At 43.2% G+C, this 24,665-nt stretch overlaps 2 protein-coding genes across 6 annotated transcripts in view; one reads left to right on the forward strand and one right to left on the reverse strand.

The window, feature by feature from the left end:
• Window positions 1-1,568: 1,568 nt before the first annotated feature.
• icmt (isoprenylcysteine carboxyl methyltransferase) lies at window positions 1,569-10,539 on the forward strand. The gene is made up of 5 exons (XM_078425523.1): window positions 1,569-1,757; window positions 4,757-4,845; window positions 5,392-5,561; window positions 8,245-8,462; window positions 9,326-10,539. Exons 1-5 carry the CDS (start codon window positions 1,569-1,571, stop codon window positions 9,506-9,508), a joined length of 849 nt encoding a protein of 282 aa, XP_078281649.1. The 3' UTR covers window positions 9,509-10,539.
• Window positions 10,540-12,978: 2,439 nt separating this feature from the next.
• Window positions 12,979-24,665, reverse strand: part of rnf207b (ring finger protein 207b) — a 40,018-nt gene continuing 28,331 nt past the window's right edge. For all 5 annotated transcript variants that reach the window (XM_078425519.1, XM_078425520.1, XM_078425521.1 and 2 more), the window contains 6 exons: window positions 20,362-20,548; window positions 19,523-19,708; window positions 18,353-18,404; window positions 17,510-17,627; window positions 16,456-16,551; window positions 12,979-15,616 (listed from right to left, as the gene is read on the reverse strand). In XM_078425519.1, coding sequence (XP_078281645.1) covers window positions 15,436-15,616; window positions 16,456-16,551; window positions 17,510-17,627; window positions 18,353-18,404; window positions 19,523-19,708; window positions 20,362-20,548 — 820 coding nt within the window. In that variant the 3' untranslated portion in view covers window positions 12,979-15,435. The remainder of the gene's footprint in view (window positions 15,617-16,455; window positions 16,552-17,509; window positions 17,628-18,352; window positions 18,405-19,522; window positions 19,709-20,361; window positions 20,549-24,665) is intronic.

Genomic DNA, 24,665 nt, shown 5'->3' on the forward strand with positions numbered 1-24,665 from the left:
AAAATTAAAGTAGAATTCATGAAGTAAAACAAAGTTTTAGCAATATGCAGGTAACATTTCTCGTGAGAAACAGAAAACTCTGATGTAAAGTTATCTCAACAATAACTTAAGACCAAAGTAAGTACTGACCCGAAATATCACCAATTCATGACCTCCAAAGATGCTGCCTGACTGGCAAAATTACTCCTGCACTTTGGGTTCAACTCAACATTGTGCTGTTTGTATGGAGTTTGCACGTTCTCCCTGTGACCATGTTGTTTTCTTCCAAGTGTTCCAGTTTCCTCCCACATCCTAAAGATGTTAGTTGGTCTCTGAGAAAGTGGGATAAGGTAGAATCAGTTTGAATGGGTGATCAATGTTGCATGGACACTGTTGACCAAAGGTCCAATTTCCACACAGTATCCCTGAACTAAAATCTGTTAAGTCTCTGTCATGAATATATTCAATGATTCCATCGCCATAATTTGAAGAAGGGTCTTGACCCAAAAAGTCACCTATCCATGTTCTCCAGTGATGCTGCCTGACTGAGAGTCACCAGCACTTTGTCTTTTTGTGTACACCACCTCCATAACTCTTTTTTTCCATTACAGAAAAAAAGTTCTTCCTCATCTTACTTTTAAATGCCTTAGTTTGAGGTGTATCCACTGGAAATATTCTCTCATTATCCACCCTGTAAACCCCTTTCAGAATTTTATATGCTTCAATGTGATTACCTTTCATTCTTCTAAATTTCATTGACTATCGGGCCAACCTGCTCAACCTTTCTTTATACATGAATCCCTTCAACTCGAGAATCAAGCCTGTGAACCTTTCCTGCATTGCCTCTAAAGTATATTATTCATTAGGTAGTTCATTTATGTATTTCACATCTGCAATGCTAACCAGTCAAATCAAATAACCTTAAATATGGGGATGTAAGCTGCACCATATTCCAGGTGCAATTTAACCAGAACCAAAGCCTATAAAGCTGCATCAAGCGTCCCTCTTTTTATACTCAATTTATCTTGCAATAAACACCACATCTGAGAAGTTTTCCTAATTACTTGCTGTATCTGCATGTTCTCTAAGTTTTGTCTATTGGGAAAAGTTAAGCAGAGGGGTTGGGAAATGCACAAGGTGGGAGGAATCTCTTGTGAAGTATAAATATCAACATAAACCAAAGAGAGAGAGTGTGTAATGAGCATGCAACTGTATTTTCCCTGGTTCCCATGTGACTTTGGTATTCAGTTCAAATACCATCTAACCGAAAGTCTTCATTGACTGCCCTGCATTACACAAGGTGCTGGAGGGCACATAGTACGTGGCACCTCCATCACCTGCACTGACAAGGTATTGGGGGGGCAGATAGTGCCTGGTGCCTCTATCACCTGCACAGACACGAGATGCTGGAAGGCAAGTAGTCCCTGGCGCTTCCATCACCTGCACTGTCACTGACACAAGGTGCCCACCTTGGTACCTGGCTAGGGTCACGTGGCGGGCGGGCGGGCGGCTGGCGCGTGGCGGCTGCGCAGTGCGCGGCGGCGGGGCTCGCGGCGCTTGGTGCGGCTCTCGCGAGCGCGCGCGCGGCAATGGCGGGAGGCGGGCTGGTGGCCGAGGGCCGCCTCAGCGCCGCCAGCTTCGCGCTTGGAATTTCCGTCGTCCTGCTGCCGGGCCTGACCGGCATCCCGGCCACTTTCGCCGGTCGCGCCCTGCTGGCCGTCTACCTGGCTGCCATCAACGTGATACTGGTGCTGCTGTACCGGGGGCTTCACTATCAGGTAACATTGGCGGTCGGGGCCGGGGGGACGGCGAGGGACGAGTCCCCGCAATGTTGCAAGCAATACCGCCGCCCAGCCCTGTGGAAGCGCGGCTGGCAGCCTCATAGAACATGATGCGAAGTTAAACTGATCTCTCTCTGCACATCACTCTGAAGAAGGGTCTCGATCCGAAACGTCACCCATTCCTTCTCTCCTGAGATGCTGCCTGACCTGCTGAGTTACTCCAGCATTTTGTGAATAAATACCTTCGATTTGTACCAGCATCTGCAGTTATTTTCTTATACTATATATATCTCTCTGCACATAATCCAAATCCCTCCATAATGCCCTGGATCCAAAACGTCACCCGGTGATGCTGCCTGTCCCGCTGAGATGCTCCTGCATTTTGTGTCTGTCCTCCCACCATATCCATGTGCTTTTCCAAAAGTTCTACCAGGCAGGCTGTAAAACAAAACTTGCCCCACACATCTACTTTAAACTTTGCCCTCCTCATCTAAAAACTATGCCTTCAAGTCTTGACATTTCTGCCCGGGGGAGGGGGGGAGTCTGACTGTCTGCCCTGCGTATGCCTCTGATGTTTTTATATACTTCTATTAGGTCTCCCCTCTGGCATTACAGGAAAAACAATCTAACCTCTTAAGAGTTAATCTCCTGTAATCCAGGCAGCATTTCTGGTAAATCACATTTGCATCCTCTCCAAAGCCTCAACATCCTTTCTGCAATGGTGTACCAGAACAAAATGCTAGAGGAACTATACAGGTCAGGGATCAGGGATGATGTTGGTATTGGGGTGTTGCGGGAGAGGAATTCCTTACATCATAAAACTCAGCATGCCATCTGCATGCCCAGGAACGAGAGGCAGCCAATATCACCACAGAGCCATACCACCCTGGCCATGCTCTCATCTCGCTCCCAGCACCAGGAAGGAGGTACAGGAGCCTGAGAACTGTGACTAGTATGTTCAAGAACAGTATGTTCCAGAATACTCTAAATGAGAGCTAACCAAAGTCTTATAAAGTTGCATCAAGACTTCCTGACTGTTGTACTCGCTGCCCCAACCAATTATGGCAAGCATACCATATGCCTCAGATAGACACAAAAAGCTGGAGTAACTCAGCAGGGCAGGCAGCATCTCTGGAGAGAAGGAATGGGTGACGTTTCGGGTCGAGACCCTTCAGACTGGCTAGGGATATGCTGTCTTCACCACCTTATCTATTTATTGTGCTGCTTTCAGAGAATGATGGACTTGGACTTTAAGATCCCTCTGTACATTAATGCTTTTAAGGATTTTACCAATAGCTCCCTCTCTCCTCTGTGCCCCACCTAGCACCTATTTCTTCCCTCTCCTTCCACCTACATTCCTTTCTCTAGCTTCACAATTCACAACTCTTTAATCCTTTTGTCTTCCACCTATGGTCTTTACATCTCTGGCCTTTGTCCAGACATCTGCCTATCAATCCGACGTCCGAAAGTGCAATTCCACACTCTTGCTTGAATTAAACTCCACCTGCTATTTCTCTACCTCTTGCAGCTGAATAGTTCAAGGGTCAAGATTATTGAATTGTCATATGTACTGGCAATGGAATAATGAAATTCTTACTTAACAAGCTCATTAATGCAATAACACACAGATACCACATAATAATCTATAATACAATGAATGAATAACCATTATATTAGATAACATAGAAAATAGGTGCAGGAGTAGGCCGTTTGGCCCTTAATAATAGTGTAAGTCTGTAGTGAAGCCAATGACATAGTCCTCAGAAGATCAGAGTTGCTGAGGTTAGTATTATGTAGTGTTCAAGAGCCTGATGGTTGCTGGGAAGCAGCTGTTCTTGAACATACTAGTCACAGTTCTCAGGCTCCTGTACCTCCTTCCTGGTGCTGGGAGCGAGATGAGCGCATGGCCAGGGTGGTATGGCTCTTTGGTAATATTGGCTGCCTCTCGTTCCTGGGCATGCAGGTGCCATGCTGAGTTTTATGATGTAAGGAATTCCTCTCCCGCAACACCCCAATACCAACATTATCCCTGATTCCTGACCTGCATAGTTCCTCTAGCATTTTGTTGTTTACTCATTATCTTTTGGCACTAGTCTGCTACTACCCATGCTGGTCCTTCAGTCTTTCTACATTCCATCCCCCAACCTTGATACCAAAGCTGAGAGGGGTGGGTTGGCTAAGAGATAAAAGATAAATGAATTAAAAGGTGAGAACTAAAAACTGGAAGGTGCTGAAAATTTGGGAAAACTCAGCTGGCCTGGTAGTCTATGGGGAAAGAGAAACAGAGTTAACATTTCAGTTTATGTTTTAAGGTGCAGAGAGAAAAAGGGCTGCGGAGAACGGAAATGTTTGTGATAAAATCAGAATTATCCAAAGGTATCATGGTGTTGACGTCTGCGAGAGTCATGAATGATAATCAGTCGGGGCTGATCGGTGGGCAGGAATGTGGACGTGGTGCATCAAGCAGATTACTGCCTTGCAGCTCAAGCGACTCAGGTTTGATCCTGATGTCTTGCTGTCTGCATGTATATGATATAATACAATATCTGGGTGTCCTCAGTGTGGTTTATACCCACATGCCAGAAATGTGCCCACTAAATTTCCCTCACTGTGGTAGGAGACTCCACTGTGGTGTGGAGTTTCTGTGCCTATGAGATAGTAACAGTTACAGGGAAATAAGTGGGAATTAAATTGATGGGATTGTCTTGAGAGCAAATGTAGACTTAATAGATCAAATGGGGCAACACAGTGGTGCAGCTGGTAGAATTGCTACTTAATAGTGCCAGAGGCAAGGGGATAGATATTGGCGATAATAGAACTTTAAAGTTGCAGAGGTGGCAAGTCTGTTACTGAATGCAGGGCAGGAGTGACAAATACCAGATTTGATGTGTTCTTTTAAAAAAAAACTTTGTTCTATTGGTTTTCAATTGCTGCCCTATTGAATCACTTGAAATTATTTCTCAAACTACATATTGACTTCTGATCTGTGCCTCCAGATTGCTGTTCGGGCCTGTTTCCTTGGTTTCGTTTGTGGCTGTGGTTTAATACTGAGCTTTGGAGGATCATCATGGCAACATTTTGGCTGGTATGTGATTTTCTAGATTGTTTCTGGTCTGCTTGGGCAAGGCTTAATTAATAGAAAAGTAAACTTGTTCAGCACAGCCTTATATTGAAGTATTTGTTCACAGGTTTCAAAATCACTCTTCACGTGTCCAAATGTCGTTTTGTTCTGTTTGACACAAAGCAATTAATCAACATTAAGCATCAGCAATATCGGTGAAGTTTCACTTCCAGGCATCAATGATCAGTAATGTAGTGGAGTGATGTATATGTTTTCAATTTAAATATTCATTTTTATGTAACCATCTGTAAACGCCATAAAATTAAAATGATAGCAATGTACTGAGACATTCATTGGGTTTCCTGTTACCCCTTAACTCCAGTTCTTAGACATATACTTGAATAGGAACTGTTGTATTTCCTCTTCTGATAGCTTCAGATAGCCCCTCTCTCCAGACTTGTTAAATCATAGTGTGGAATATAAACTAGTAGTCATGTCTTCCACTGTACAGTAGTAGAAACAAAGAATTTGTGGATTTCAGAGTAATATTTCAAATGTCTTCTTTCACAGGTATTTGTGCTCTCTGAGTTTATTCCATTATTCAGAATACCTTGTGACTGCAGTTATTAATCCCAGGTCCCTCTCTCTAGACTCTTTCTTGTTAAATCATAGTGCAGAATACAAACTAGCAGCCATGTCTTCATGGGTGGAATTCACCATTGAGAAACTTCTCTTTCCAGGTGAGTCGTGGCTTTTTTTAATTTCAAATGAACAAATGTGATATATTGTCAAACAGAATAACGAATTTCCCAACCCATTATTATGGTTGTGACTTCTAATACTTCCAGATTTAATTGAAGAAATTGAGACAAAATTGCTGTATCGCAAAACCATTAAGGTGTGACTGAGTCCAATGGTATTTTCTTGCAGACCAGAGCTACCCTTGTTTGACATTAGCGATCAGCAATTTTGACTTTGACCTTATTCTGACAGAGTAGAGATGCTGAAAAGGGTTTAGAAAATCAGCGGGTGAATTGTTTGCCAAGTAATATCTGATATCTAAGCTACGCTTTAACAATAATATTTATGCAACTGATTCGGGTCAACAGTGAACGAAAGACAGTAAGACCAGTTCAAATTGCCCCTCAAGATAAGGAATGGGTGGCAATGCTGACAAATTGAGATACCAAATTAGGAGCAACTGTTCTGATTTTGGGATGAATTAAAAGTTCACACGAGAATTGTTGCTGGGTGGACAGAGCTAGCTTGACTCGGTACCTGTCTGTTCCAAGCTGGAAATGTTCACTGCAGCATTCAATAGTAACTGTGTTTTGGAACGTATTGCTGAGTATAGTCTCAGCCACTTTTGTAGCAGTAGGAATTGTGTGGTGTACTGTTGGATTTTTCCAAATTTCTCTTATTTGCTGATCCAGAGATGTAACCTTTTTCAGGAATAAAGTTTCACAAAAGTCTGAACTTGGCTACCTACCCTAGGGTATGTAATCAATAGGGATGGAGATGTTTAGTTTAGAGTTATAGCATGGAAACAAGCCCTTCGGCCCACATATGTCCAATCCATAATATCCACACAAGCATATTTTCCTATATGGTTCATTGTGTATTTGTCAGGAATTGCAGTACTGGACAACTTGTATTTGCCTGGTACTGCAAGATAAAATGGGTAAACTACTACCAGTTAGAAATTACCAAAACTGAAGAGCAAAGTACTGAAGATAATGAAAATGTAACGCATAAAATGCTGAAACTATTCAGGGGATCAAGGGAGATTTACCATTCTATGTTGGTCTTTTGTCACAGCTGGAAATAGTTATATTGAGATATTAACTCATTTTTTCCACATTTAGTTTCTTTGCACTTCTTACTTTTTTTTCCATCAGTTCATAAATCATAGGAGCAGAAGTAGGTAATTTGGCCCATTGAGTCTAGTCTGCTATTCAATCACGGCTGATCTATCTTTCCCGCTCAGACACAGAATAACAAGTTAACTCACTGCTGACGGAACATGACTGCACAGCTGTACTGTGGTTTATTCAATCATTTACAATCCTCCAACCAAAGGTAGCGCTATTACACCCTTGACACCCTTACCAATCGACTATCTGTCAATCTCTGCCTTAAAAATACCCAATGACTTGGCCTCTAAAGCCATCTGTGACGATGAATTCCAGATTCACTACCTTCTGACTAAAGAAATTCCTCCTCATCTCCTTTTCTTCAGTACCTACACAGCCGTTTTATGTGGCTCTGTACTGATTCAAATCAGAATCTATAGTTCTGATGAAATTAAGTTATTCTTACATGTTAATTTCTATGGTATCACAAAATGCTGGAGTAACTCAGCAGGTCAGGCAGCATCTAGGAGAGAGGGAATGGGTGACGTTTCGGGTTGAGCCCCTTCTTCAGACAGATGTCAGGGGGCGGGACAAAGAAAGGATATAGGTGGAGCCTATTGTTAATTTCTATTATTTTTTTCAGAGGTTGCAAGGCCTGATCAATATCAATAGTCGTTTATTTGTTACATACACATAAATGTGTAGTAAAATGAAACATTACCCGCAGTTGAACAATAAGACCAATAAGATTAATCAATAAAAATGCAATAACACATACAATCACAACTAACACCAAACAAAAAAGAAACATCCATCACAGTGAGTCTCCTCCAGTCCCCTCCTCACTGTGATGGAAGGCCACAATGTCTTTTTCTCTTCCCCTGCCGTCTTGTCCCGCGGTCAGGCTGTTGGAGTTGCCCCGTCGGGGCGGTCGTGGCTCCCGACATTGAAGCCCCCGCTGGGCGGTGAAAAATCCCGCGGCCTATTTCAGGCCGCGCCGGATGGTGAAAGGTCCGTGGCGGGCCGACCCAAGCCCCGCGATTCGGGGCGGGCGAACACGTTGCCTCTGCCGCTGCCGGAGCTCCCGATGTCGGCCCCCATCCAGGGGCCTGTGGGCTTCCGACGTCCACGCGGCCCGCGCCGGAGCCTCCGGAGACGAGTCGCAGCCGCTCCCGCAGCATTCGCAGGCAGCCAGCGCCGCAGGTGGTAAGTCCAGGCCGCGGGCTCTGCGAACCAGAGCCCCAGGTGGTCCCAGGTGCATGGCTGGTGGTAGGCCGCAACGGGAACGGAGACACGACACAGAACAAAGGTCGCGTCTCCGTTCTGGAGAGAGAATGTTACAGTTCCCGTTCCCTCCCACCCCCCCCCCCAAAACATAACGTACAACACTACATCATATTAAAACTACAATTCAGACAAAAACAACAAAAAACACAAAAGACAGACGGACTGCAGGCAAGCCGCAGCTGCGACGCCAGCGCTGGCTCCTCTTTGCCAGATGTGAGTTTTATTGAGCATTTTATGTTTCCGAAATAGAGAAAACTAAATTTCTTTTGCTTCTCGCATGCAGATCTGAAGCAAGTTACGTGGCTCAGTTTCCTTGGTTTGCTGATGGTACTATTTGGTGAATTACTGCGCAAAGCAGCCATGCTAACTGCTGGATCAAATTTTAATCATATCGTACAAAACGAGAAGGCAGAGTCCCACAGGCTCGTCACCTCTGGAGTCTACTCTTGGTCAAGACATCCGTCCTATGTGGGCTGGTTTTACTGGAGTATTGGCACTCAGGTAGGTTCACCATTGGTTTCCCAGGCTATCCTTAGGAACAGAAACCCATCACTCCTTTTGCTGATGACACAATACATTGCAAGTGAGGTTCATCCATGTTCTGAAATATAATTAATTAAAGATAAGAGAGGGTAGTAAATATTAAAGCTTTGTCATGTCCCTTGAAAAGGATATCTAATGATGATCATCCAGATTAATGGTATCAGTTTAGTCAGAGTCATACAGCATGGAAACAGGCCCATCAGCTCAACATCCATTTTGACTGTTTCCCCAATAAGCTAGTTCCGTTTGGCCTATATCCCTCAAAACTTTTCCTATCCATGTACCTGTCCAAATGTCTTTTAAATCCTGTTATGATACCTGCCTCAACTACCTCCTCTGGCAGCTTGTTCTATATACCCACCACCCTCTGAGTGAAAAAGTTGCCTCTTAGGTTTCTATTAAATCTTTCCCCTCTCACCTTATACCTATGTCCTCTGGTTCTTCATTCCTATACCCTGGGTAAAAGACTCTGTGCATTCATCCTATCTGTTCCCCTCATGATTTTATGCACCTCTTTACGATCACCAAGGAATAAACTCCTTGTCTGCTGAATCTTTCCCTATAGCTCAATCCTTCGAGTCCTGGCAACAGCCTTGTAAAAGTTTCAATTAGTTGGCATAAGAAAAGGCAGGTGAGATGGAACTCTCCAAAAGCAGCTTATATAACTGATTCTGACAAGGCCCTATTCCAGCACAAAGAATTACAGTCTGGTACAATTAGAAGATCATATTTTTCGTCATTCTTTCTCTTGACAGTTGCAGTGGGGGATGTAATAGCTGTAATCCAGAAACTAACCAAATGCCTTCCTTTATTTTTCCCAGGTAATCTTGTGCAATCCCATTTGCATTGTCGGGTACACGATGGCTTCATGGCGTTTCTTTCGTGAACGCATTGAGGAAGAAGAGATAACTTTGATCCAGTTCTTTGGTGAAGACTATGAGCTGTACAAGGAAAATATTCCAACACGGCTTCCCTTCATCAAAGGTGCCAAACTAGAGCCATGAAGTGGGAAGAGACAATACGAAAGAAATGCACAATCATAACGGCCTGTGACTGCAGGTTACCGTTAACCCGTAGCACCTCAATATTGTTTGATTTCAACCTTGAAAAGAATTCCACAGCAGTTGCTGTTGAGAATATCTTAGCTAGCTTCAATCTGTTGGAGCAAGAGTGTGGTGCTGCAGAGATCTGTAATGGAGCACTTATGGATAGTGGGAACGGAATATTCAGTGCAAATGTTAGAGGCCACACCCTCCAGCTATTGCTTTGACAAAGCCATTTATTATAGACTTGTTACTTCATATAAAGACTGTTTTTGATCAAAAAATATCAAGGAGGGCTGCTTTATATATTTAGGGAAGATGCGTTATTGCAATATGCCAACATACTGTATCAGGAAAAGTAACTTAAGTAATTAAGTTTTGCTGTAAACAAAGATAATCATGGTTTGTAAAAGATAGGTGGAGTTACTTTTTTATTTTGTCTTGACCAGAATATGTTGCATTTTATTCAGGAAATTGTTGAAATTAATGATATTTTACATTGAACTTTTTTTTAGAAAATGACAGGGGACCAGCTTTTTACTTCTGATTCCTGGTTAGCTCAACAACCAGGCTGATGGATTGCAAATTTCCTTTACCAGGGACCCGTCATGACATCGATTGGGTGATGTCTCAGTCCAACTCCTACCAGGCATGGGCCAGTTTCTCAAAGTCTGCCTCTGAGTTCAGGTGAATTAGTCACTAGCTCAGAATCCTCACAAAGCATGTGAGCAGCGTGTGGTCATAGTTGGGCAACCATCTGAGATTGGAGCTGAGTCATTGTTAGGGTACTGTTCAGGGAGCTTTGCTCTGTACCTCATGCGTGCTGTGCCTGACCTAGAAAACTGGTGATTTTGGGTGCCTGAACTGAAACACTCTTTTCCCATCATTGAGAAATATAGATACAAAAATTGGCCACCACCTATTCAGTAAAATATTGTTACCTCTGCACCATTGATGGAAAATGGAGAAGTATTACTATATTTATATATGGTGGGGGAGGGGGGGGGGGGAGCAAAACACTGCAAATGCTGGAAATCTTAAATAAAAGCAGGTGTTTACCTGATATAAGATGATATTTCTCACCTTTTGCATGCTGACTGCTTCCCTGTGCTTTCTGGCATTTTCTGGTTTTGTGGCAGCATGGTCATTCTCTTTCATCGTGCAATCCCAGCTCTGTGTTACCATGAGCAGAGTTGGAACACATTCACGTGCACTCACATGTGAGGGAAATTTGCTATTAGCCACATTTCCTTTTGGAGTCAATCAATACATATCTTTTAAATTAAAGAAAAACATGCATCAAAACATAATCTGCCATTTTTGAAGTTGTCTGATTCTAAGCTCAATGTTTCATTTCTCCTTCCTGACCCTCATGCCCAGGACCAAAGAACCCAAGAACAGTTTCCCAATGATTTTTAACCAAAAATGTTCCAGTGTTGTGCTTATTTGTCCTACAATGTTTGAGCAATTAACAACTTTCTTTCATGTGCTATCTGTTAATGCAGAATAATGTCCTTCTGCATCACTGCTACAATCTAACAAAGAGACTATGTCAAGGCAGATTGTCAGGAGAATGAACAATGTCAAGTTAGGGTAAGAGCCATGCTTCCAATAAACTAGCACAGATACAATGAGCTGAGTAGCCTCCATCCATACTTATGTTTTCATAATTTTAAAAAATGAGCTAATAGTGTTGGGCAGTTGTAGTTTGATTGGCAAGAAGATAGAGAACAAAGGCACAACAACCAGAGGCAGAGTGAAGGTAGATAGTGGTAAAGAAGGCATATGGTATGTTTGTCATTCATTGGTCAGAGCATCAAGCATAAGAGTCAGGAAGTAATGTTGCATCTTTGTAGGACCTAGGTTAGGCCGCATTTGGAGTATTGCATGCAGTTCTGCTTGCCCCATTACAGGATGGATGTGGAGGCTTTGGAGAGGGCGCAGAAGAGGCAGAGGGAAATGGACAGACAGAGGATCACAGGGACTTGGAGCAGATTTGGGCCATTTGCCCATCAAGTCTGCTCTGCCATTCAATCGTGGCTGATCTGTTTTTTCCTTCTCATGCCTTCTCTCTGTAACCTTTGACACCCTTACAAATCAAGAACGCATCAATCTCTGCATTAAAAATAGCTAAAGACTTGGCCTCTACCTCCATCTGTGGCAATGAATTCTACTGATCCAGCATCCCATGGCTAGAGAAATTCATCCTCATCTCTGTTCTAAAGCTATGTCCTTTATTCTGAGGCAGTGCCCTCTGGTCCTAGACTCTCCCACGACTGGAAATATCCTCTTCACTTCTATTCTATCTTCATTAGTCAATAGGTTTCAATTAGATCCCCCCCCCTCATCCTTCCACACTCCAACGGGTACAGGCCCAGAGCCATAAAACAACAGAGCCATATGTTAACCCAATCATCCTTAGGATTATTCTCATAAACCTGTGACCTTCCAAAATAACAAGTTACCATCCATTTAATTTAGATTACACAATCCATTATTGAGGCAGCAGGTGTCAAAAAGATGAGCTTGCAAATAGCTACGAGGTAAGTTGGGCATGGTGCCAATAGCATATCTCCACGTTTTGAGTTGATTTTCGTTTCTTCGCTTTCCTTTCCTCAGCATTGATTATTTGGGAGTCAGTGCAAGAGCTTCAACATTCTTGTCAAACTATTCCAGTTATTTCAGAAAGATTCAGCCATGATTAGATTCACCTCCAAATCTGATCCCACCACCAGCAGTTTTTATCACTCCTCGGTAGTGTGACCTATCTTTGTTTGGACTGAGTCTGTACTGAGCACAACGCAAACCAGAATCAGACTTTACAGCATAAAAATGACCATTCAATCTGATTGACCTTTTCCAGTGTGTATCCACAATCCCTTCACAATTTCAGCTATCAACATTTTTCTTAGAAATATACTGAGTAAAGATTTATTAATGGTGAATTTGTTATTTTGGTTGTATTTCTGTTGATCTTAATGAACTGTGCAATTTTGAAGACCTCTGAATTTACCCCTTGGCCTTTTCGAGAGAAAAGAATCCTAACTTGTTCATCCTAACTTATGCAATTACGAACAAGATCTTTCTCCCAACCATGAGTTGAGCTTACTTGCACTATGAATTGGGGTGAAAAGAATGAAGGGGTTTAATCTTAAAATCACAATTGCAAAAGTTTTCAAAGTTAGATTGCTTTTGAACACAGGTGTTTTTAATTTTTAAGATTTATGAGAATTTTCCAAAGATGAATATAAATGTATTTGTGAAGCAGTATTATGACATGATTGGTAGTAATAAGTTAGAAAGCATCTGTTTTAACCACCTGCTTCTAACCTAACTACCTTTCATATTCCAACACAAGGTTCAGAGCCAGAGGATGCTTTGAGAAAATTCTATGGAATTAAGTAATTCCCAGAAAGGAACAATAACCCAATACTTAGAAAGCAAAAACAGTGGAGCTTCAGGAATTTAGCAGAACCCAAGTTCCAGAGGAGAAGCAGCAAACAAAGTTTACTGATTTGCAAACTTTATTGTCACTTTTCTGGTTTATTTATGGAAACTTTAAAACTTCATCCTTCAGTTATTGAGAAAGAAAAGAGCATTTTTCAATTACATTGGTTTCCTTCATACTAACTGTTTTCTAGTTGCTTATTTTGCTGTTTACTTTTATTGACAAAGACTGATAATGCTGTAAGTGCACAAGTTTAGAAAGGAAATTTAAAAAAGCTGCTGTTTAGGGTTTGTGTCCTTCATCAGATCTGCACATATACTCCTGGAATGTGAACTAGTCTTTCTTTCCAAATGCTACTTGACTTGTGCTTTTCCAACATTTCTTTTAGTTTAGTTTTGCAATTTATACTTTTATTTGTGTTATTTGCTTATTCTTCATTAACATAAATATTATTCTTCATTAACAACATAGAGCACAGGAACAGGCTCTTCGGCCCACTATATCCGTACTGAACATGACTTAACTATCCATACTTAACTTTGCAAAGTTAAACAATCTCTCTGTACGTAATCAATATCACTCCATTCATTGCATATCTAAAAGTCTCTTAAATGTCACCGTGGTATCTGCCTCCACCACCACCCTGGTAGTGCATTCCAGGCACCTACCACTCTATGTGTTAAAAAAAACTTGCCCTACACATCTTTAAACTTTGCCTCTGTCAACGTAAAGTTATGCCATCTCGTCTTTGATATTTCCACCCTGGGGAAAAAGATTCTGATTACCCTATCTATGCCTCAATTTTATAAGTTTCTATCAGGCCTCAACCTCCGAGGTTCTAGAGAAAACAACTTTGTCCAACCTGTCCTTGTAGCATTGGATTTAAACGTTCCTGCTCCATGGGATCTTAACTGGTACTTTAACTAACCAAAGTCAGTCATGTTTGGTTGTGACTTATTAATGATCTTTTATTCAATTATGTACAAGCTGTGTGCATTAGTTCATGTGAAAATTTTATCCCACATTGCATGCATATGCTAGCTGTAAAATCTTCAATGAAGTATTCAGTTCCCATCTCAGTGCCAAACAGGCTTGAGAAGTTAAGTCAATCTCAGTACCTCCATATTGTAGAGGTGGTGCAAAGTGAAATCAAGCAGGTTACAAATACAGGATACAACCCAAATGCTGCCCTCCATCTTTCCCCAGGTTAAACCTGCCTCTTTCCCCAGATTAAACCAGGACTTGGAAATCTTAGCTTACCTGTAGCATACCACTTGGCCATTCCCTTGTAACAGTAGTAACAAGGAACAGGAACATGAGGCGAAACATCAAGGGACAGGAACATCAGGAAAAGAAGGACCAGCTACTCCATGAAGACTACATCACTTAGCAATGAACAAACTATTTAGACTATTTCTCCTTCAAGAACTTTGCAACTCCTATACATTGCCACAGCCAGATAATTGTCCCGGAACAATAAATAAAATGTTGTGGTTCAAGATGGTGAGAGACATTTTTTTAAATCCTAGGATTTAAACATCAGATTATAGGTAAAACAAGCAGGTCATCCAACCCCTAATGGCTGTGGTGATCTTTAACCACGGTCTCAGTTTCACAAACTAATCCCATATCTCCATTAACTTAAAGATCAATAGATTTTCATGTATTGAATATACAGCAAGGAGGTGAATTCCACAGATTCATTATCCTCTGGCTGAAGAATCTTATATTCATATCTGTCCTGAATGTGGGAATCCCTTATTTAACCCTCATGTCAGAGGAAACACCTACTCCCTTTCAGGTCCCTGAAGAATTTACTATTCTTTTTGGTGGCTCATTTGACAAACCTACCTCCCACAGGTCAATATGGTGAACTCTCATTTGCACCTCTCTCTTGTAAATACATCCTCAGGCAAGGAGACTAGATCTGTAGACATTATTCCTGAAGTGGTCTCATCTGTATTATTGGAATAGAACTCGTGCACTCAAATTCCCTTACAATAACGTTTGTTTGACTTCCTAACCACATAATGCAACTGAGATAAACACCAGTCTGCCGCTCTGTCATTATGTGGGTGTTCCTGCTAGAAAAATCTTGCAATAACAATTCATGCCTTAATTCAAATATAAATGCGATGACCAGAAATGCAGAAAGCATAAAACATAAGGATGGTCAGAGCAAGAGGAACAGAAACCTTATGGGCAAACTGACATCTCTTGGAATTTATTCTCTGCTAAAAGATAATGCAACCAAATAGCTATGTTTTAAATCACAGGTATATAACACCATGAGATTTGCATTTAGCTACAAAGTTATGAAACAGAGCTGGGATTATTTATGAATGGGGCACATCATCAGGGCCAGGGTAAAGTCATTATGTTGTATTTACATTTTGCGGCAGTCCTATTAATTGGAGGATGCACCTCTTGTATTCCTGCACTATAAGGTGAGCTCTTTTCTGTCAGGAGTGTCCAATCCACTCTTCAGTTTTGTTGCGCGATACAAGTCTTTGCATTTCACCTCGGAATCCTCGGACAGAATATTTAGAGTTCGGTTGTCAATAATCTTGTCCTTGTCCAGCTGTTTCTCCTTGTCTTCACTCACGCAAGCAAGATCATTCCTGAAAGAAAATCAAAATATTTCACTTTTCTCTTCTGCTTTTACTCTCTTTCTCCATTGAGACCTAGCTGACAGTGTCTTGCCCAGGTATTTCTTCTACAGGTAGAAGCAGACAAACACAGCGTCAATATTAAGTGTCGGCGTTGCCCACATGCTCAATAGACAAGCACACACTCTGGTTGATGACTTTATTCCAGTCCCAGCCACCTAATTCCAATGCAAATCACTATCTACTGAAATAGAATGAACGTAAAACGACCATCAGAGAGACCTTTTGTACAAGGAAATAATTTAGTTGAGAAAATGGTAGTTTTCACAAGAGTGTTATGTCCAGAGGATTCTGAATTAAAATGCCCAGCAAAAGACCAGAAAAGGTAATAATTCCTTATTATACAGTGAGTTACGATCTATAAAACACTGGTGGAAAGAGGGTTGAGTGGAGGCTACGGGAAAAGCAATTATCAAAAAGAGACAAATAAAGATTGATAAATAAGGGCTGAGTGGATTTACGGGATTGTCTTCAACAGTTTTGACACCAAATGGCCACTGCGATACTCTATTTCTCATTGTAGCAACAGCTCAGTTACACACCTGCAATTTCACTACCTGTTACACCGTTGGCTCAGATAGAATTGCACTTGGCAGTTGCCAGGCCACTGTTAGAAGTTTAGGTGGTGGTGGGGGAGCAGGTCTGTGTGATGGACTGGCTGGCATCCACATCTCTGCAATTTCTAGCAGACTTGGCATTTTGCTGATCTAAATGGGTCCATTTGGAAAGGACCGGTCCAGTCCTGGTCCATTTTGAATGATAGACTGGATAGGCCACAGGTGTAATCTTACCTTTGCTGCCCCTCTGCCGTCATAATTGAGCCTTCATCGTAAATCTTCAGCATGTTATCTGTTCTGTCATCCTTCACATCCTTCGGCTCTTTAAGCCTGGCAGCAACAAGCAAGGTGCAAATTTCATTAATGGAACAATAATAAGGTCAAGGATGAAGTGAAATTGAACTCGACTGGAAGGGAATGGAAAGTTAAGCAGGAGATATAGGAAACTGCAGATGCAGGAATCTTGAGCAAAAACAAAGTGCTGGAGGAACTCTGATTCAGGCAGCATATGGAGATGAAATGGATGGGTGAGGTTTAGGGTGGGGACCCTTCAAAATGACACCTAACACCCTTTTGTCCCCTTTTCATCTCTAGCCTTCGTCATTTACTCCACCCATCTGTCGATCACCCCCCTCACCCTTACCCACCTACCACTTGACAGGCTTTGTCCTGCCCTCACCTCTCTTTTCCATCTTTCCCCCTCCTACTTCAGTGGGAAGAATGGTCTTGACCTGAAACATCACCTGTTCATTTCCTCTGCAGGTGTTGCCTGAACCGCTGCGTTCCTCCAGCTCTTTCTGTTTGGCATGGAAAGTTAAGCAGTTTGGTTTAAAGGAGGACAGGTGAGAGGAACAGGTGGAGCTTATCTTCTTTGTGGGTAATGTCTGTGCTGCACACTCTGTGACACAGAGGCCTTCAAAGCAAGATGAGACTGAAACACAATGAAGAAGCTCTGATGCTTGTAAAACAAAGAAAAAAAAGACCTGCCACACCATCTTTTCGAACTGGTTCTGGGAAAGAAATTTAGAGAGTGCATATTTATTCTGGGTTCCCACTTGCAATCACAGTGATCTCTGCTTGGAATTAATTATTTGCATTTAGCGGAAGTCTGGATTAGCCCTGATCATGAAAAGCAGCGAATGTTCATGGTCTTTAATGAAGAAATGCCAACAGAGGGTGGCTTTTATCCATAATATACACTCCAGGATCACTAGGAAACTTTAAAAGGGGAAAGGAACATATGGCGTTGGTGCTAAGAACAAAAGGAGTAATGACAGATATATCTAACCTGGGCTCCAGGCGTTCCTTCACTTTGGCAATCGAGCGAATGTATGGGCTGATCTGGCGGGTGATGGTGGTTAGGCACAGGTTCTCTTGCTTCAGTAACATCAGGTCATGAAGTTGTGCTTAAAAATAAAATGTGAAACCCTTGTGAGAATCCTGATTGTACTCCAGTCGCGTATAATGTGGCATGGCAGTGCCCAGTCACATGTAGCATGGCATGGTCCAGTCAGGTGTGGCGTGGCAGTGCCCAGTCACATGTAGCATGGCATGGTCCAGTCAGGTGTGGTGTGGCAGTGCCCAGTCACATGTAGCATGGCACGGTCCAGTGCGTGTGGCATGGCAGTGCCCAGTCACATGTAGCATGGCACGGTCCAGTCAGGTGTGGTGTGGCACTGCCCAGTTTCATGCAGTATGGATGACCCAGCCATGTGGAGGTGGCATAGTCTAGTTGCATGTGGCATGGCTTTGCACAGCCCAGTCACGTGTAGTGTGGCACGGTCTAGTGACGTGTGGGACAGCAATGAGGAAATGGAGATCCATGTGACAGAGAGGAGCTTGGAGTTAAGTGATGGCACCCTCTCACCCGCTACTCTCATCCTGCTAGATGAAGGAGATAGTGGGCGTAGGTGCTGCTGGAATAATCTTGCGAGTTATAGTGCATCGTGTAGATGGTACGCACAGAGGATGCTGGTTTACAAAAAAAGACAAACTGCTGGAGTAATTCAGCGGGTCAGGCAGCATGTTCTCCAGAGACGCTGCCTGACCCGCTGAGTTACTCTAGCACTTTGTCTTTTTAAGGTGTCTGAATGATGAGTGTGAGAGAAATGGACATAAACTTCATCAGTACCTTCGTAAATCTCCTGCTCGTTTGCAACTCTCTGATATGTTTCCTCCCAAACCTGAAGAGCAAAGCAGGAAAAATTATTCTTCATATGTGATCTAAAGTTACAGCATATTTCATAACAACTTGCATTTATGGAGTTGCAACTTGCATCTATTCCTCTGCCTACTTTCCAAGTGGCTCCTGATGGGCAATCACGGAGCAGGATTGATGGCCATGGAGAAGTCTGTGGCCTGGACTGTCTCACCCTCTCTGGTGAAGTAAGCTGTTAAGAGGCTAGTGGCCAGGTCAGTAGAGCATCTATGGAAAGGTAGCAAGAGGTGGGGGGGGGGGGGGGGGGGCAGTCACCAGGATAACTGCCAACCATACTAAAGAAACATTAATATAGTTACTTCTAAATCAGGAAGTGCAGAATTCCATCCTGGAATTCACTCCTCCAAAGATCAACGTGTGTCTGGAGCTGTAAAACTTTCAAGATGTGTATAAAATCATGAGAGGAATAGATCGGGTAGATGCACAGGGTCTCTTGCCCAGAGTAGGGGAATTGAGGACCAGAGGACATTGGTTCAAGGTGAAGGGGAAAAGATTTAATAGGAATCAGAGGGGTAACTTTTTCACACAAAGGGTGGTGGGTGTATGGAACAAGCTGCCAGAGGAGATAGTTGAGCCTGGGACTATCCCAACGTTTAAGAAACAGTTAGACAGGTACATGAATCGGACAGCTTTGGAAGGATATGGACCAAGCATAGGCAGGTGGGACTAGGGCAGCTGGGACATGTTGGCCGGTTTAGGCAAAGGGCCTGTTTCCTCACTGTATCACTCTATGACTCTCTCCATGACTCTATGATAGAAAATGATGGGCTATTGTTCGGTAAAGGTGACAAGAGGTTTGGATCAAAGCCTGTCAAGTGGAGTTAAGATACAAGTTAGACATGGTCCAAGTGCCTCAAAGGGATTATGGCCCCGTATTGTTTCTGTGCCACTAACTCAGGCACAAATTGTCCATCTAACTCAGAGGTGCAGGGTAACTGGTGGAGAGTGTGGTGTTCTGTTCTGGTAGTGCCTCAACCCGATTTAATGTCAATTACCAAACATTAACTGATATTCCTTTCTGAAATAAGCTTAAAGCACACGCAAGAAAACCTCAATGGCAAAACAGTCAAGACCTTGGCTTACCTCCTCAAACATGGTCCTCATGGTCTCCACAGAGGAGTAGTGGGAGGTGATCTGAGTGTCCATTTGCAGTGATTTCTGAAGGATCTCACCCATTGCGTCCGTCCTGATGAGGGAGTGGTGCTTGGTCAGATCCCGGTGCATCTCCTGCACCTGATCTTTCAGGTTCTGTAGCTCAGTCTGTAGGACCTGGGTTCATAAAACAATTAACCAACGAGGTCAGTTGATACATCGATGTAATAATTCGACCGTGAAGATACTAACTCCTCAATCCTAGGAGTCTCTTACAAATTAAAAAATGGTTTCTGATGATTCTGTACCCTAGCTTATACTTCCTGTTTTGCAGGATTTTAGTTACCATCAACACAGGAGGCATTTTGCCCATGAAATCTGTACCGGTTCACAGAACTATCCTATTTACCCATCTAAAAATCCACAAATAACTTTCATGTGTCCTCGGTGATCCATTATCTAATTTCATAAGACTTCATCGTCTAACACACACCTCAAAATATCCCAAGGTTAAGAAAGATGCTGTGGAAATGGTCTGAAGGAGAATCCCGACATGAAACACCCTGTTCATTCCCTCCACAGATGCTGCCTGCCCCAACTGGGTTCCTCCAGAACTTTGTGTTTTGCGCAAGATTCCAGCATCTCTACTCTCTTGTGTCTTCATTGTAAACTGGAAACCTTTCTCGCTCCTGGACCACTGACCTGCCCGGAATAGACACTCCCTCAGAAAATGTCCTCATCTGAAAGGAAAAGCCCTAAGCCCCCTGGATGCTGCGAGCTTCCTGTGAACCTGGTTCTCTGGCTGCTGCCTCGTTCACAATCTCCCTTACCCTGAAGGTATTCTCGTAGTTCCGGCAATGCTCCATGAAGGGGCCGTGCACCCCCTCTGCCAGCAGGACCTTGGTGCTGATGTAGCGATGGGAGGTGGGCTTGCAGGTCACCGCGTTTGTCAGGGACATGTCCCTCAGGGACACTGGAGAGGCAGAGGCTGCAAATGTCTTTGTGCCCACTAAGTTCCTTCAGTTTGAAAAAGGCAAAGAATATTGAACAGAGTTATCTGCAGAAGAAAAGTGTTTTTTGAACATAGACTTTTATGTTATTAATACATAATGCAAACAAACTTAAATTGAGGGATTGGGTCATTCACATATAGAATTACATTAACATGGAGTGATTACATGCTGGAAATTCAACAGTTCCATTCGTTTCAAATGCAGAATACTGGGAGAACTCAGAGGGTCAAGCAGCATCTGTGGAAGTCGAAGATGTGAGTTCACATTTTAGGTTGAGACACTGCATCAGGACTGAGAGGGACAGGAAAGCTTATATGGGGGAGGGAGGTGGGAGAGAGGCTGGTAGGTAGCCAGGTGGGAGTGGGATGTTGAATCGATGGAACTGGGTGGGAGATGATTAGGCAGATGTTGAAATTGGAAAATTCAATGTTGATACCATTGGAAAAATTCCAGTTGCCATCTCCCAGCCACCATCTCTACCTTCCCCCTCCTCTCACCCACCCAGCACCATCTGCCTATTTTTTTGTCTTTTGTTTTTCCCCCATCACCACTCACTCCTCCCTCCAATCTCTTTGGGCTGACTTCCCTCTACACTCTCAGTCCTGATGCAGGATCTTGACACAAAGCATCAACCCTCCCTCTGCCCCACTTGATGTTGCTTGACCCATTGACACCCCCCAGCAATTCACTTTTTTGCTTAGAATAGATTACTTTTTTATTATTACATTGCAGTTTGAGTGGCTTTACCGGGTGTAAACTAGTTGCTATTTTCCTGACAGTCCAAGAGTGTCTAAAATTTAAAAATACTCTTTTGGCAATAACATGTATCAAGATATCCCAAGTTTGTGAAAAGTGTTGAATCAGTAGAATTCTGATTTACTTTCTCCCTTGTATCTACTCGGACACTGAGTGCTGGCAGACTGTTCACTTGTTGGGATAACACAGTTTAACACAAACCAGCAAGCAGTTAACTGCAGAGGAGGGAACATAAACATAGTTGTTTTCACCCCCGCTCACCCCTTAGTCAATCCATCAGACTTCCTTTAGTTTAATCACTTTTCTAAGCGTGAGCCATTAACTTTTGCAGGGTGCACATTAACCTGATCGCTTTAGAGTGTGGGGTTCATTTATATTACCACGGCGACGACATTTCAGAAGAACTTTATGGGCTGCAAAACACTGTCGTAAAACCTGAAAGGGACACTATCGGTGCTAGATAAATGTAAGTCCTGTTTTCCTTTTATTCTCTGGATAAACTGAATGAACTACTAAACAACGGAACGACTGCTCACGACAGCTACCAAATCGCAAGCACCTCGAGTTGGAAGTGTCTGAACAGCAGTAGATTGTCTGAGGTTAGGATGGAGGTTGGTGGTAAGGGAGCCAGCACATGGACATGGTTGCTAGTGGTCTTGGATGCTGTATCTTCAGATGTTTGTTTACGTGGCCTCTCAGTCATGAGGAAATGGAAGCACTGAGCCAAATGCTCAAAGAATGAAGTGAGGCCAACTGGCTGGACATTCAACGCTGCCTCATATCCCTTCAGCTCAAGGCTGCTGCGAAGCTTGATCTGAAACACTGGATACAAAATGTACCCGATAAATAACTAACGGGAACACTAAATGCTCATTGAAAGTGAGTATATACGCTGCAGGTGAGAGTGGGTTAGTGAGCCTGCACCACAGCTGGCAATAAGGATGTGCAGAAGAGGTTGTAAACCATTGCAGCATGAAGGAAGACAATCTCAGATATATTCATCACCAAGTTAAATCATAAGCAGCAACCTACCTGCACAGGAACGGTCTCTGGCCTCCAGCCTTCAGTAATGCAGGATGCTGCTTTGAAATCTCTCTCGGCTATCTTGCCTTCTCCAGATCACAGTGCTCCCCTCTCTCTGAGTCCCTGTGTAACTATTTCACATTGCGAGGGACGTTCTGACATCAACAAGACTAAATATAAACAATCCCAGTGAATCGTGTCCCAGAGAGTTCCCTGAAATTCTGATAAAAATAGAGGCCACAGGCAAGGTCTTGCCCCCGAGGTCCTGCTCTGCCGCTGGAGATGCCAGTCAATCATTCCCAGAAGAAACCAAGGCTGAGCACAGTAACGGATTTATGTGGAAAATTACTGGGATTCACATCATTGCTCTGCAAGAAGGAGATAACAGGCTAACCAGTGCAGTCGGACCACCCCACACGCTGACAATAAAAGGCTGCCATATTGAGAGGTTACACCAGGCGGACACAGGGGCTGGGTGTCCAAGATGTTTCACCCACTGAACAAGCTGCTGCACTTTGGCACATCAACGCCTGTTTCAAAGGCACCTTAGACAGGTTAAAGAGTAAACGTACCTGCACTCAAGCTCAACACACCTTGAAACATAGAACATAGGACAGTACAGCACAGGAACAGGCTCTTCGGCCCACAATCTCCCCATGCTGAACATGATGGCAAGTTAAACTTTGTAAGCATGTTACAACCAATAAAGCACTTTGGAAGTGTAGCCACACTTCTGATTAAAACTAAAATCAGTCAGGTTGCACACAATAAGACCCTAATTCCCAATCTCGTTGTACCCCTGTACAATGACAATAAAGATATATTGTATTGTATTGCAAATATAATACACACCGATAGGTGGACGATGTTAAAAGACACAAAGTGCTGGAGTGACTCAGCTGGTCAGGCAGCATCTCCGGAGAACATGGATAGGCAACGTCTAGAAGTCCAAAGAAGGGTCCCCGACCAGAAATGTCACCTACTCATGTTCTCCAGAGATGCTGCCTAACCTGCTGAGTTACTCCAGCAGTTTGTTTCTCTTTTCGTAACCAGCATCCGCAGTTTCTGGTGTCTTCAGATAAACTGTGTTTCTGTTGTTGGTTGAACAATATGGACGAGTACTACCATGCTCTTCTCCAAAGTAATTCAGTGGGACATAGAACATTAAAAACAATACACTACAAGAACAGGCCCTTGAACCTACAATGTCTGTGCCGAACATGATGCAAAGACCAACACCTACCTGCCTGCACATGATTCCTACCCCTCCATTCCCTCCATATCCATCTGTCGATCCAAAAGTCTCTTAGATGCCACTATCGTATCCGCATCAACCATCACCTGATAAAGGTTCTGACTGTCTACCCCCGGGATGTTTTTACATCAACCAGAGAACGAGAACAGGATTGTTCCAACTAGAGTCTCCAACCAGTTGCAGGAGGGGATTAAGCAAGGTAGTTATGTTCCTGATGGTTTACTGAATAATAGGTCTCCTGTGAGTCCGAAAAAGGAAAGGCAAGGAGAAGAACAGAGAGCAAGGCTTGGGGTGGGCTTGCTGCATCTGGAATGTGTGGCCATGCCCTGTCCTTATGCCGCACACAACACCGCAGCTCTCCGCTGCTTCATATCTGCATTTCCAAGAACTGTGAGGTTTGGCAGTCACAACTTGAAAATAAAATTATTCCATGTATTTAGATTACTAAAGCACCACCTGTTAGCTGCAGGAATGCAGCTCCACTCGAGACATATGAGGGCTGTTTCTGGTACACTGAAAGGCACACACGCATCCACGTTAGCAGACCAGTGCCCATGTGCAGAGGCGTACACAGATGTCAGCCCACAGTACTGCAGGCAAACCAAGATGGACAGCAGATGTGTCCAAAGCCTCATTATTGGAGGTTCATACCACTCCACAGAGGCTAATACCACTCCACCGAAACAGCCTCAGCTGGAGACTCTCACCTCTTTGGAAATACTCTTGAATGAACCATATAAATTGAGTTAAAGATGACAGGTGATAACAGTGAAACAAATAACACATTTTTAGGGGTTTTGACCAATGTTGTTTCAATCAGCTGCCGAGTTTTGATCCAAGAACTGGAGGGGAAAGGCTCGGTTGTTTGTGATTTAGATCGAAAGGAAGTTCTTCAGTGGGTTGGGAATCCTTTATGATTCACCACGTACCAGAATCTGTGGGTTCTCCGAGGTTGAGTATAGTCGAGCTTGAGATAAAATATATCAAGATTGTGAGGAAATCGAGGAGTGAGGTGAAAGTGCGGCAATGGTAGAAAAACAATAGAATGGTGCAGTGGGCTCGTAGCAGCACACAGAGTATTCCTGCT

The sequence above is a fragment of the Rhinoraja longicauda genome, chromosome 30 (assembly GCF_053455715.1).
Source record: "Rhinoraja longicauda isolate Sanriku21f chromosome 30, sRhiLon1.1, whole genome shotgun sequence".
NCBI lineage: Eukaryota > Metazoa > Chordata > Chondrichthyes > Rajiformes > Arhynchobatidae > Rhinoraja > Rhinoraja longicauda.

Bases quoted from the DNA above. Each gene is read 5' to 3' on its own strand.
- icmt (XM_078425523.1), top strand. From the start codon at position 1,569: ATGGCGGGAGGCGGGCTGGTGGCCGAGGGCCGCCTCAGCGCCGCCAGC. The intron at 4,846-5,391 runs GTATGTGATTTT...CTTCTTTCACAG, and splicing joins TCATGGCAACATTTTGGCTG to GTATTTGTGCTCTCTGAGTT. The intron at 5,562-8,244 runs GTGAGTCGTGGC...TCTCGCATGCAG, and splicing joins TGAGAAACTTCTCTTTCCAG to ATCTGAAGCAAGTTACGTGG.